The 15,092-nt window shown below is 48.9% G+C and overlaps 1 protein-coding gene across 1 annotated transcript in view; it reads right to left on the reverse strand.

Annotated features, from left to right (window-relative positions):
* Positions 1–12,764: 12,764 nt before the first annotated feature.
* LOC309639759 (uncharacterized protein) overlaps positions 12,765–15,092 on the reverse strand; it is a gene marked incomplete at its 5' end in the record, with an annotated part of 34,372 nt that continues 32,044 nt past the window's right edge. The window contains one exon of the mRNA XM_082417357.1: positions 12,765–14,979. Coding sequence (XP_082273483.1) covers positions 14,954–14,979 — 26 coding nt within the window. The 3' untranslated portion in view covers positions 12,765–14,953. The remainder of the gene's footprint in view (positions 14,980–15,092) is intronic.

Consider the following 15,092-nt stretch of genomic DNA (forward strand, 5'->3'; position numbering starts at 1 on the left):
GCAGGAGTAACTGCCAGCCACACAGCACAAGGTCTGCCCCGAAAACCGGGTGTGATTTTATTTTATTTTATTTTTCAGATTTGGTTTATTATTTTTTTTTAATTTTAATTTTATACTGGAGTATGAGTTGTGTTAGTAGTGTGTGATTTTAAAAAGTGGTCTTACGTACGAGTAGGGATCATCATATCCTTTTTCAAGCATTTTGGGGATCACGCAGGCTCTAAAAACAATATTTAACCCTCTCTTGCCACCTCAAGAACAAAACAAAAGCCAGCAGCCCAGATTTCAAAAACAAAGACTAAAAGGCAATGGCTCGGGGTGTCTGGGTGCCTGGCACATCTGGGAGGCACGGCTGGCCTCGAGATCGTGGGAGGGCGGAGGTCATGTTCCTGAGCTCGTGATGGACCAGACAGTCTGCCGAGTTCAAGTTCATTCATGTCAGGTAACCCAGAGGGGCTGTTATCCCGTTTCCTGGGTAAAGAGGCCAAGTCTCACCAAGTCAGTGCCAACAAGTGTCAGGGAGCAGCCGGGAGCTGGGCATCAACGCCACCGCCTGGGTGCCAGGTGGGGACCCTGCACACAGGGTCCCCAGTTAGGGCCCCGAGACCCATGTTATCCGCGTGGCCCTCCGTGAAGTGCTGCTGAATGTTCTCACCCAGAGGGGCCCGGGGCCTCCAACCTGCTGCTCTGTTTTCTCAGCACCAAGCTTTTGGAAAATTAGCAAAACCATCCGGAGTTGGCAATCTCACTTTCTCCAGTTTTATTTCAGATACAGAAAACAGTCTAATGTTGAATGTCGAAGCTGGCACTGGTTGTAGGTTCCAGGACCATCGCCTGGTCTAACCCCAGAAATCCAGAGGTGCGATTCTCCCTCAGAGTCCTGTGGTCACGCGCCCTCCAGGGAGCTTCACAGGAGCAGGAGGACACACGGTGGTGTCAGGGCGTGGACGGGCCACGGGGGGACCCAGCGGCAGGAGGGTCTCCAACGTGAGGCCGGATGGGTGTGGACAGGACAATACGGCTGATGTTCACGTATCTGGAGTGTTGGGACTGTCCTGGCAAAGCACACAGATGTTCTCATTCCCTAAGAAAAGCCTGCCAGTTCCACACACTTCCATAATTTACTCCTGTGAAAATTGTTTTTAAAAGTACAACCTCAGAAGGAACGACTACTCTGTAAATCACAGTCGAGTTGACAGAGGGCAAGTGCTTTCTCTCGATGTAAGTGATTCAGCAAAATCCCGTGACAGGGCTTCCCTGGTGGCTCAGTGGTTGAGAATCCGCCTGCCAATGCAGGGGACACGAGTTCGAGCCCTGGTCTTGGAAGATCCCACGTGCCGCGGAGCAGCTGGGCCCGTGAGCCACAACTACTGAGCCTGTGCATTTGGAGCCTGTGCTCCGCAACAAGAGAGGCCGCGATAGTGAGAGGCCCGCGCACCGCGATGAAGAGGGGCCCCCACTTGCCGCAACTAGAGAAAGCCCTCGTACAGAAACGAAGACCCAACACAGCCAAAAATAAATAAATAAATATTTTTTTTAAAAAGGAATATATATGAAAAAATAAAATGCCGTGACTGGCACTTATGGCATCAAGAACTAGTAAATGGAGGCTTCGTATCAGTTAGTGAGCAGAGCTGCATTCTCCCCCTTTCCTTCTCAGGCCTCCGGGAAACAACGGCCTGGCAAGGACAGAGAGAAGGGGCGCGTGGAGGACTCGTGGCGGGCCCTGCTGAGCCTCCGGGCACCGGCTTCACTGGAAACACATCTCGCTGGCCTCGTGGGGTGTTGGGAAGATGCATGTTAAACCCTGGAAGTCTCCTGTGTTTGTGGGAGGAAAGCAGAGATTTGTGCATCCCAGAACTCAAAGGAACTGCGGAGATCATGCCATTTCATCAATCACTCAATCAGTAGTGTTTATGAGACGTGTGGTTTCCAGGGAGTCCACCTTGATGTCGGTCTCCTGCCCTGAATGGAGCAGGGGCGTCTGGGGAAAACTGCAGAGGAAGAGGGTTCGAGTGTCACCAAATAAAGGTGACAGGAGGGGAAGGACCCTCCTGCCTGCCCTGCCCGCTTAGCCCTGGGTGCCCCCTGCACCCTGACAGTCCTGCATCAGGAGAGCATAGTGCCTGCTGCCGGGTCGGAGGGGAGGAGGTGTGGGAGGTGTGTGGGGGGGTGAAGATCCCCCCCAGGTCTCACTAAATAATACGGCCCCCAGGCCCCATGGGTCTAGGGGTTCCCGTTCCCGCAGGGCCCTCGGGCCACCCGCAGGGAGGCTTCTGGCGGGCCCACGGCCTCACCCTCAGACACACCTGGTCAGGTCTGAGCTGCCGGAACAGCAGAGCTTGGGCCAGGACAGGCGTCTGCACAGGCCCTCAGCCGAGAGCCCCGAAGGGCCCCACCCACGGCAGTACATTCTAGGGCTCTCTGAGGGAAAGCTACACAACTGACCTGTGATGAGAAGTCACCAAAGGTAACCCTCTCCCGCCTCAGGTTCTCAAAGTCGGGAACGTAAATGTGGATCCTGGGAAAGGATAGCAGACGGGAATGGGGGGAGGGCTGGAGCAGAGGCGGGCCCCGCGCTGGCATGCTCGGCAGCCCGCAGGGCAGGCGGACACGCGGGAGGGATCCAGTCGGGCCTTCCCGTGGCGGCCTTGGACAGCAGCTGCAGACGAAGTCTCGTCACAGGACCACAGAGGTTAGAGCAAGAACATCGCAGAGACCACCCTTCTCTCCTTGGCTGGTCAGGAGGAGACTCCAGACTCTGGCTGTCCTCCTCCTCGAACCCAAGGCCGTCCCAGCAGAGAACAGCCTCGTGGCCTCGACAGGGTCCTTGGAGGCTCTCCTTACTCTTCCCTGCTTCTTTGAAAGAGCCGGATGCATCAGAGAAGAGAAACGGTGAGGCAGCTTAGCACTGCGCTAAAGGAGTCACGGGCGCGGAGATAAACGGTGATTCAGACGCCCTTCTCTCCTCTGGGTCTTGATAGCTCACATCCACAAAATGTGTAACCAATAAGCCCTAATCCTGGAGCCGTGCTGAATCTCTGTCTGGGACTGTAACGTAAGAAGAACACTACTTGTCTGCAGGTAACACGAGTGAGCCACCTTTAAGATCCTGATAAAAAAAATGTCAGTTGTATTTATCATCAGAACCAAGGCTGTGATGCGGGTTCCCAGCCGCTGATGTTACTGGCCGGCCTGCGGCCTGGACGTGGGGTGTGAAAGGCCCCCTGGGCAGCTCTCGCGGGCAGTCCCAGCCGGGGACCCCTGTGAGATGGAAAAATAAAGCTTGAGGAATGTAGGTCTGCATTTCCTTGCATTTTTGATTTATTGTATATATAATTATAGAGATAGTTATCTTCTTTATGGGAAGTATATTAAAGTAGAAAAAAGTAGAAAAATAGTTAGGCACAATCTCATTACCCAGATATACCCACGGTTGATATTTCGCCATGTCTCCTCTGGGGTCGTTATTATTGTTTTTTTAAGCATAATTGAAATCATACAGTATCTATAATTCTGGGAACTTTAAAAAATTTAACATAGCATAAAAATTTCCTCATGCATTAAACAATTTTGTAAACACAAAACGTAAACACAATTTTTAACGGTTGCATAAAACTGAAAATTTTCTCCCTCTTAAATTACGATTTTAATCATATTAATCTTGGCTCCTGCTCACTGAGCCCTTACTATTTGTAGACACAGTGTTTAGTGCCATCTATAGATTATCGGTTTTTAATTCTCAGATCAATCCTATGGAGTGAATACGATTATTTTCCCAATATTACGGATGAAGAAACCAGAATCCGATAGGGGCTAATGGTCCTAATCAAGGTGCCAGGGCAAGTGACCCAGCTGAGCACATTCACACCTCCATCTGAGTGGCCCCCGTAGCCTGTGTTCCACGCACGCACTCCTGGGGCCCCTCCCACGTGCCAGCTGAGGGCGCCCAGAACTCGGACTGGGGGCAGGACAGAGAGCTGGGCCTGCTGTCCAGGGTCTCACTGGCCTGCAGGGCACACAGACAGACGCTGACCCCCTGTTTCACTTTGGGGAACTTTCCAATGTGTCTCCTCTTTTATCCAGTAGGGACACTAGGACCTGTTCTGAGCATCACGAGGAATAGAGAGAATTAAAATGAGTGGGTGTCCTTCTCTGCAGGCTGTGCTGGGCGCCGGCAGCTCCTTCCAGGTGGGGAGGAGGGTTTGGAGGGGACAGGAGAGGTGGGTGAGGGCGTGCCCTGACCTGCATCTCAGAGCTGGTGTGGGCAGCAGCCGCCTTGCACCGGTGGTTTGCAAACTTTGGTGTCTAAGAACCACCTGGACAACAGGATATTATTCTACCTTAGAAAAGAAGGAGATTCTGACACAGGCTACAACCTGGATTGATCTTGAGGTCGTTATGCTGCATGAAATAAGCCAGGCAAATACTGTATAATCCACTCATAGGAGGCACCTAGAGTCGTCAGAGGCATAGAGACAGAAAGCAGATGGTGGGGACCACGGGCTGGGGCAGCGGGGTGACGAGTTAGTGTCTAATGGGTACAGTTTCAGTTTTACAAGATGAAAAAATGCAGGAGATGATTACTTGAATGTGAATGTTGTGTTGTGTGCGTTTTGTCACACACACACACACACACACACACACACACACACACACAAGCACCAGAGCTCTTCTCTATTGAACTGGGCTGTGGAATCACCTTTGAAGAACTGGAAGCACAGCCTTGGTGCTGACTTATCACAGGTGTGCCAAGACCCAGGGTCAAAAAAAAAAAGAAAGAAAGAAAAGAATCACCTGGGCAGTGACATGAACCATCTCAGAGGACATGCTTTGCCACCTCTCGTGCGTCCTGCAAAGTCTGGGCTGAGCCCCAGGGTCCCCCTGGAACTGCTGGAGCCGTTCTGGGGCTGTATCGCCCTCTCCTGAACCAGAGCCTCTGGGACCTGCATCCCGGGCTCCCCCCATCACCAATCATGCTCCACCCTCGAGTTTCATTTCCACACTGGATTCCAGAAATTTATGACCACTGAAAACCACCAACCCAAAGGAATGAAGAGAATTCCAGGCAGGCCCCCGTGAGAGATTTGGAGGTGGAGTCCGCAGACCTCTCTCTCGCGGGGCAAGGACGGACTAGAGAGAAGGACCCATGGCGCTCAGCACGGCGGTGAACAATGTGGGCGGGAGGCGGAATGCCAGGAGGGTCTGTTTCTGAGGCTGGAGTTGCTGTAACAGCCCAGGAAGGCGGTGACAGCCTCTTAACCGGGGCTAACTCACTGGCAACCGCATGCAGCAGGGCCAGGATCCAGGATCAGGAAGCAATTTCCTAGAGACCTCTGAGCAGTCAGATTAAATGTTACAAAGTCCCTGCGGTAAATCTTGTGCCTTTTGCTGATAATAGAGCCCTTGGGCTGTCACTTTACAACCGTCTCACTCTTACAGACAATTCACCCAAGTCTGGTTACTTGATTTTCCAGCTCACGGTGTATTAGAAATGAAAAATTCGGAGGAGGAACTGAGGGGGCTGCCTGAGACAGGTGAAGACAGCGCCGTGACCCTGACAGCGAAGGAGGGACGAGGCATTACACGGGAGTAAAATAATTAACAGCTTTGTCGTCCAGGTCATTTACTGCAGCAAACAATCTCATGCAGCATTATTGGGGATCCAAGAGAAAATCAGAAATGGTGGCCCCAAAACGGAATGACTTTTTCCTTCTCGTTGGAACTATTGTGACAGAGATTAAGGACATTTGCTCCCTGGACGATGTTCCCACTTAGCTGTGCCTTTTTCTGGAAGACAGGCTGAAGGCTACTGACAGAAGAGCAACAGCTTTCAGCCCCTGTTCTGTCACCCATGTGTGTTGGGGGGTGGAAATTGCTGCTTCCTCACAGCTGGAGTTTCCTAGGGGCTCCTATAATGAGTACCTCCACCGGATGGCTGAAAACAACAGGAATCTATTCTCTCACAGTTCTGGAGGCCAGAAGTCCAAAATCAAGGTGTCGGCAGGGCCGCGCTACTTCTGAAGGCTCTAGGGGATGGTCCTTCTTGGTGGTTCCCAGCATCCCTTGGCTTGTGGACGCATCACTCCAATCCCTGCCTCTCTCTGTCCAGAATTCCCACCTCTTATAAGGATACCAGACACTGGCCCACCCTACTCCAAATGACCTCCTCTTAACTAATTACATCTGACAAGATCCTATTTTCAAATAAGATCACATTCGGAAGTTCTGGGAAGGCGTGAATTTGGGGGACCCTATAGGGTCCAGTACACCCATCATTTACCCGTTGCTCTTCTTCTCCTTCCTACCAGCTCCCAGATTTTCCTTTGGAGGAACGCCCGCCTCCACCGTTCTCCTGCTTCTGAGATGTGTTCAGCCAAATAGCACAGCCAGTGAGGGAGGAAACATCCCCCTTGACCTTGGGTCGGACGAGGAATCGCCAGGTGCTGGAGCACCATTTTACAGATAACGTGGAGTCAGCCCGGAGTGGGGTCCCTGCGCTCCCAGACACCCCGTCTGAGCTGTCTCCCAAAGGCACCCCGTGCCTGGAGTGCTGCAGTGCTTGAGGTGGCTAATCCACCCTTCCCTGGTGTAGGGCTCCACTTGGGTCCCCTTTATTGCCCAAAGTGTCGTAAGCCTGCCTTCATGGGCCCATAGAGGAGAAGTGAGCCCCTCTGTTTTCAAACATGAGGCAAAAGGAACTTTTCTGCTTTGGGAAAAAGTGATTAAAAAGGCACTTGGTTGTACGACCAAGCCCTCTGTCATTTGCCCATCACCCAAGGGTCCAGGGCAGTTAACCACGGCACCCAGGGCCTTTGGGGCAATTGAAGACTCCTACCTCTGGACAGAGGATGAAAGCAGTGTCTGTAAAGAATGAATTGGGCTGGGAATACAGGACATGTGAGACCCCTTGACAGGCTCCAGGCCCTGGGAGTCCTGATAGAGCCTCCGAAATGAAAAGAACTCAAGTAAGGTCTGATCTGGGGAGTAGAGGCTGCCCTGAACTGGGCAGATCCCAAGCAGGCCGTCAGTAGTTCTTGTGCTACGAATGCGTGCAAGTAATATGATCAATAAATGCTAGTGTTCGTAACAACAAATCATTAGGGGCAATAAGCCTCTAAAAGATAAGTATCTGTTTATTATTTTCATGAAAAAATGGTAGAAATTTTAAAAAGTGAGGACTTGAGTTATTTGAAAAATTTATTAGAACCTTCTTGAGAACATCAGATAAAGTAAAAGTTGCTTAAAAGCATCTCTTTAAGTGTATGCATGTGTCTGCAAGCAAAGAAGAGCCCATTTGTGCTTTTTCAAATGAAGGAGAACAAATGTTAACAGAAATCTTTATTCAATACTTAAATGCCTGTTTATTTTTTCCAGTTCTCCTACAAAGAAACAAGAACTATATGAAGACTGAAATGCTGCTTATTGCTAATACACAAGTTTGCAAGAGTAACTAGATGAAGATTTCTCTCCCTAATTATAATTCTTTACTCTTAGGTATGTAGCCAAGAGAAACGAAAACATGTCCCCACAAAGACACGAATGTTCACTGAAGCATTAGTCATAATTGTGAGAAAGTAGAAACAACCCAAATGTCTGTCAAGGGATGAATGGATAAACAAACGGTGGTATATTCATACAAGGGAATATTATCAGGCTAACAAAAGGAATAAAGTGTGACACGTGTTAAAAGATGAACCCGGCTAATGTGAATGCTGAGTGAAAGAAGCCGGTCACAAAAGGCCACAGGTTGCATGGTTCCTTCTATGTGAAAGATCCAGAACAGGCAAATCCATGGAGACAGAACGTGCTTTGTTGGGACTGGGTTTGGGGTGAGAGAGTGGGGTGTGCCTGCTGATAGGTCAGGGTTTCTTTCAGGAGGGACAGAATGTTCTAAAAATTAGAGGGTGCTGATAGTTGTGCAACCCTGTGAATATATTTTTGAAAGCATTGAATTGTCCACTTTCAGTGGGTGAATTCAATGGTGCGCGCATGCCATGATGTATCTCAGTGAAGTTAAGCACCCCAGGTCCTACCTGCAAAGAGCTCAGAATCACTACATTCAAGAATCTTTTCCTTTAAGATATTTCCATTTTTTTTTTTTTTTCTGATGATTATCCAAATAATTGGGTCTGGGACTCTGACAATTTAGGATGTTTTTTCTTTTTTTACAAAGTCAGACAGCTTCTGCTAGAGTTAAAATGAAAAAGTATTTCATGTTTCAGTAACAGTCTTCCTGAGATAAGAACCTTAACTGACAGCTCCTTTCACGACCTTCACTTTTCTCTCCTACGTCTCATCCATACCCACAGTTATAAAAATGCTACTGTACTGACAACTCTTTTTAGAATTCTCCTAAATTAGGAAACACTATTTGTGACACAGTGGGAGTGTGATATTGACATTGGTAAATGGATATTGATGGGTAGGTGGATTCGGTAATTGCGAACATTTTAGATGTCAGGGTAGCAGGATCCCTTGCTTTTAAGCTTCATGAAAGCAAAATTCGCCTTCACTGAGCAATTTGGACACTACATGTAAAAAGCAGGGGAGGAAAATGTCTATATTATGTTGAAAGTAACATTACCACATGATGACAATTGGGTCTTTGAACTATTTATGGTAAAAAGAACATCTTGTGGCATACAACTCCGAGATGAGCTGCCCAAAAAGACACATTAGAGGAGCCCCAGTTGCAACCACAAAACTGTAGGGCGTGGAAATATAACGCCTGTTTCAAAGCAGTCCTCTCAGATCCATCAGCATCCCCGCTACCACCCCCAGGAGAACAGTGGCTTACCTCACGCGAGCTGGTGCAGAATTAAATAAGCTAGTTTATGCAAGTTGCTTGGGACAGCGTCTGGGATACAAAAAGCACTTAATACGTGTCAACTATCATTATTATTGTTATTATTACTCTCATTATTTTTACCTGCTCGCCAAATAGCTCTTATAAGCGTCCTGGAACTGAGCCTCCTGACCGTCCCTGGCTTGTCTGGGTTTCGTGTCTACCCTCAAGGTGGTCCCTTCCCTGGGTGGGAAGTGAGTTGCCAGCCTTCAGTGCCACCCAAAGCACAAGGAGTGAGAAGGGGGGAGGATGAACTCCCCGAGTGAACTGGGGCCATTATCCGTGGTAGGCAATGACGCCGGGTGGCCTGAAGCAGCAAATGTCCACCCTGGGGGGCCGGACCAGGGGTAGGTAGGCTGGTGAACGCCGGGACGCGTTTCATCCTGGGAGACCAGCGCGTGCTGACTTGTGTTTGACATGAGAACTGTAACAATGGAACTGCCGAGAGGCAGGCGTGTGCGAGACCGACTGCCAGCTCCTCCCTGAAGTCGTGTATCTGAGCCCGTCCTAGTCGCTGAAGAGACAGCGCTGGGCTGGGAGGGAGTCCTGCTACAATAGGGGACATTCTGGTGGAAGCACACGGACAATAAACAGGGAAGCACTGGAGTCTTCTACAGAGAGGGAGGGGGCAGGAGGCCTCAGGAGGGGCACATTTGGGCTCAGTCCTGAAGGATGACGTGGATGACGTCCACTGGGGAAGAACTGCAGGGGTGGATCCTGAGGCAGGAACAGGCGTGCCCGGCTGGAGCCCTAGGACACTAACGGCGTGTCTCCAGTGCATCACGGTGAGAACGTAAAATAGGCGTCGGCACAAGGATTGAAAGAGAAAACTCAAAAAGTCTCCTATCCTTGTAGGATTATGAATGCTGTTAAACTTTTAAAAGTAAATGTTTACACACCACCATAAATCATATTTAAAAGGAAAAGCAGTTACTACCCAGCAAGCACCCACCCAGGACCGCACAGCAGGGCTGGACCACGACACGGGGCAGGGGAGAGGCTGGGCTGGGGCTTCTGGACGAGGGGGCTGCATCTCTAGATAAAGTGGGACAGAATCTGACATGATACGTTGCTTAATAAGAAAAGAGCCACCTTATGAGGATTTGAACCAAGAGGGAACAGCCTGGAGGGCTCGCCCTTGGGAGACCTGGGCTCTGGGTCCCTCGGTGTGGCCCTGGGCAGTGGGGTCTGCATCTGAGTAGCAGGATGACTGACCACTGCTCTCCATCCTCCCGGGACCATCAGGATGAGGAAATGAAACAGAACGTGGAGGTTCTTTGGAGACTGGAGAAGACAACTCAAAACTCACATGGCATTGACAGCATGGACCGAAACTTACCTGCGAGTAGTAAAAACAAAGAAGAGTGCTTTTTTTTTTTTTTTTTAATTTATTTATTTTATTTATTTTTGGCTGTGTTGGGTCTTTGTTGCTGCGTGTAGGCTTTCTCTAGTTGCGGCGAGTGGGGGCTGCTCTTCATTCTGTGCACGGGCTTCTCACTGCAGTGGCTTCTCTTGTTGCGGAGCACGGGCTCTAGGCATGCGGGCTCAGTAGTTATGGCTCACGGGCTCTAGAGCGCAGGCTCAGTAGTTGTGGCACGTGGGCTCAGTAGTTGTGGTGCATGGGCTTAGTTGCTCCGCGACATGTGGGATCTTCCCGGACCAGGGCTCGAACCTGTGTTCCCTGCACTGGCAGGCGGATTCTTAACCACTGCGCCACCAGGGAAGCCCAAGAAGAGTGCTTTTAAGAATTCATTTTCCCTGAGCAAGCAAATAAACACATTCTCACCATGTTAATCAATCGTAAATCAGCTCTGTTTAAAACCTACAGACTCTCCAAGCATGGGTATATCCTACACATGGTTGCATTTTCCCTGATGATGGCATTAAATTGTAAATTTAAATAGAAATCGAGAATTTGAAGATGGGGGTTCATTTTTGGATGAATCACCCCGATAGTAGATACGGTTTGAATGTAGCCATGAGCAGGATGATGGCTTTTCTTTCAGCTTGGATTCCCTGGATATTTTTCAAAAACTTAAGTAGCATATGTTTTCAAAGTTAATAAAAAGATGTTTACATTGCAGTTGAGAGCCTAGCAATAAGAAATTCAGTTCCAGCTCATTGGAAGCTCAGCGAGATGTCCCGGCCCCTTCCCCGGGGGATGGGGTAGGTAGGAAACTGTGGAAACCCCATTTCGGTTCCAGAACCGCTCCGAGTAATGGGGAGAGGCCACCGCATCCAAGGGAATTTTGGCAAAACCAGTGGGAAACGATCCTTTGAAGACACAGTGTTTCTGAAGAGGGCGGTCCCTTCCCTGTTCCCACCCAACTCTGCTTTTAGCTTTAACATTTTTGTAATCAGAAGTTCTGATGGTGAACAAAATTTATAAAGATGTTCAAAGGCTAAGGAAGCCGAAAGCTCGAAGTCTTGAGGAGATAAATATTAATGCCTATCGTGTTCCTAACTAATGTTTCGTTAAAGTTTGGCGAAAAGGGCGGCTGAGAAAACATCAAAGAAGATTGCTTTGTCTGGAGAGGAGAAGGGCAGGGGAGATGACAGCTCCTTTCTAGAACATGAGGAAGTGTTCTTAGGGCACAAGCTGCCTGTCATTCCCTCCTGGGTCCCGAGGAGAGCAGGGAATTGAGGGGGGAGTTCTGGACCCCTGGTCCTCAGGCCCCCCTCACCCTGTCTACAGATTCCTTGGTGGCCTGGGGGGGTGGCCCACTGGGGGAAAGGAGACCCTGGGCTCCCCTCAGGGCAGCTCCCTGCTGGAGACAGGAGGTGACAGGTGTGCTCCACGGCAGCCTGGAACCAAGATGGTGCCCCAGCGGACACCTTCCTCCTTGTGCACCCCCAGTTTGGGGGCTGCTTCTCCCTCCTGACCCTTCTGTTTCCTCTGTGACACTCTCAGCTCACCCTGCTAATTCAGTCAGCGGAATAGGAACGGGAAACAGTAAAAAGTAGGGAAACGAGAACGTCAAAGATTCGACTCTAGGGAGACCTAAATCTACAGAAAACCCTTTGGACGACCTCACTGGGCTGAACTCCGATTCCTGACACCCTCGCGTTTCCAGCATTTCCGGACACGACTGCATCTGTGTCAGATACTTTTAGTTTATATAGTAGCCTCTCTGTGGTGCTTATCATGTGACAGGCACTGTTCTCAGGGCTTTGCAGATATTCGCTTGTTTTCTGCTCTTAGGATAAAGGTAAGCACCGTTACCAACCCTGCTTTGCAGATGAAGAAATAGGCACAGCCTGGAAAAGTAGCTCACGCAGACCACGTAGCTGGGAAGCGGGAGAGGTGGATGGCAAACCTACCCGCTCTGCTGCTGTTGATGTAAAGCGTCATTAAGTCTATCTGCATAAATGCAAGAAAAAACCAAAATGACCCCGTGCCCGGGTGTGAGTACGCGGCAGTCATGTGCATGTACGCGGTAAGCAAGGATGTACTGTGGAGTCACCTCAACTGAGCCTAAGTCAAACCCCAGCTCTGTTTGTGGGGATGCTGTATTACCTGCCTTGGTAAATTCACGTTCCTCTAAACCGCACCAACTTTGACTGCTTCAGACAAAGCCGGTTCGGTTAGAGGCGCCACTTCCTCACTTCCTCTTTCCCAATCTTGCAGCTCCCCGTCACCAGGGCTGAGTGGACAGCACCCTTTTCTCGGGTTGGTAAGAAGGTTGGGCTGTTGACTGTGAAGTTGGCTTGAAACCTCGGGTGAGCATCTTATCTTAATCAGGGCCCCTGCTCAGTTAAGCAACATCTGCCCACCTCCCAGCAAGGAGATGAAGAAGTGAAAGCACATTTGTGGTTGGGGAAAAATGAAGGCGCCCACGATTAAACAGACATGCACAATTTCCCAACCTCTTTTGGTCCTGCCAACTTCTTCCACAATAATATCTAATCTCGAGAGCCCTGGGAGAATTTTTTTAATCATATGATTATTTTTGCATGGTACATAATGAAGAAGCAGTAAGTTAAAAAAGCAGTTTTTGATTGGTATGTCACTAAAGATTTCATTATAACGTTCATTTTAACACAAATGTTGATCATTTTGATTATACATAAAGATGCATTTCAACTGTCCCTATGGCAACAGTGATAGTCTCCATTTAATTTATTTTAAAATAATTACGTGGTAAAAAGCATGATTTGTTGACAAATGCATTTTCAAATAAGATATTATATCCTGTTTGGTTTCAGCTCATTACATATCCTAAAATGTAGATGGACATATATCTTCATGTCATAATATCAAAAACAGCAAAAAGCACATAGTCTATTTGGAATTCTTGCATTTTGTTATTTAAAAGCCAATTGATATGTGTCTATAATATTTATATTTTTATATGTCCACTATCACATGTACTTAGTTAATATGCTTTTAGATACATGATAGAAAATTATTCTATCTTAAATGGAAAATTTTTATATCATTACTTAATTCTGTGATATAAAAAATAAAATGTTCTTACCATTTAGCAATAGGAAGCCCTGCAAGGCGGTTGGAGTTGGAGTATGATCTTCCTGTCAGGCAGTTTTGGGGTTTATACTGTTGGGGGTTCACTCTGCTTCTTGGATGTGTAGGTGTTTGTCTTTTGCTACATTGGGGAACTTTTCATCCACATTTCTTGGAACGCCTTTCTGGGCCCACTTCTTTCTCCTCCTCCTGGGACTCTGATGACAGGATGTTCGCTCTTTTGTTCTAGGTGCACAGCTCCCTGAGGCTCTGCCCACGTTCTTTTTTCCAGTCTGTTTTCTCTCTGTTCCTCAGATGGGGAAATTTCTGCTGTCCATCCTCAAGTTCACCAGTTCTTTCCTCTGTCCTCTCCAGTCTGCTTTTGAGCCCATCCACTGAGGTTTTCATTTCAGTGATTGCATTTTTCAGTTATAAAAATTTCTATTTGGTTCTTCTTTGTGTCTTTTATTTCTTTGCTGAGAGTTTCTATTTTTGTTGTTGTTGTTTGTTTCAAGTGTGTTTGTCATGGTTTGTCGAAGCAGTTTATTTTGAGGGTGCTTTAAAATCCTTGTCAAATAACCAACATCTGGGTCATCTTGGTGTTGGTATCTGCTGAACATCTCTTTTCGCTCCGGCTGAGATTCTCCTGGTGCTTGGTCTGATGAGTAACCTTTTTATTATAACCTGGATATTTGGGTTATTCTGTTATGACGACTTCTGCTTCGGAAGGCTTCCTCTGATACCACACTAACAGGGCGAGGGGTGCCGTTCTTGCTGCCGGGTCAGGGGATGACCAGTTTCCCTGAGGAAGGGATGCAAGGGTGGTACCCGGCCTTGCCCTGGGCCTCTCCGACGACCCGGCTGTGCTGGTGTCAGCCTTCTTCCCACTAGATGGTAGTAAACGTTCTGGCCCTAGGTCCCCCCTCAGCCTTTGCTGGGGTCGGGGGCGGGAGTGATGGTCGTGGATTTCTCCATGGAGTTCGGAAGGTGTAGGGCAGTAATTGAGTCAAAATCCTCTGTCCTGCTAGGCCGCCCCTCTGGCCAGAGACAGCAGACTCTTCTTGGGGCCTCTGGTCTGTGCCCACTGGGGCTCCCGGGCTGCTGGTTCCCTGTATCCAGTTCAGGGTCTAGGAGCGCACTCTCGCGCCTGGCAGGTCTGCCTGTTCTCTTCACTTTTCAGAGTCTTCGTGTGTTTGTTTCACATCACGTGCAGGGATTCTGGCTGTACCTAGAGCGGGGACAGGGTGATGTGTGTGTCCATCCCACCCAAGTCCTGAACTGCAAACCCCCTGCGCTGTCTTATCACATCATTGTCTTTGGCTCCGTCAAAAACTGCTCTTTCCCTGGTTATTCCCATTTTCCAGAGCTCGGCATGTCCCGTCTGAGACCTTCTGCAGCAGAGTGGACCAGATTGAACGTGCGTTTTGCAATCACATTCACGTTTCACTCCGGCTCTGTGACTTCGGTGCTGTGTGATCTGGGTAGACCGCCGGCCTCCTGCGTGCCAACCGCTTCCTCTGTGAATGAGCACGCTGCTCCCTGTCTCGTGAGCTCGGAGCACTCACAGCAACGCACAGTGCACGGAACCGAAGGCTCTCGCAGAGTGGGAGCTGGTATTATCAACACTCTCCCTTACGCTGGCATCAGATTTCACAGTTTAATATCGGGTCTGTAAAAAAAAAAAACACACACACACACGCAAACATTATCTTCAAAGGACAATTATTTGTGATTTGACATCTGCAGTAAAAGTTTCACACACGCGCCCCCTGCACCTGTGGG

Source organism: Balaenoptera physalus (assembly GCF_965194825.1).
Source record: "Balaenoptera physalus genome assembly, chromosome: 12".
Lineage (NCBI taxonomy): Eukaryota > Metazoa > Chordata > Mammalia > Artiodactyla > Balaenopteridae > Balaenoptera > Balaenoptera physalus.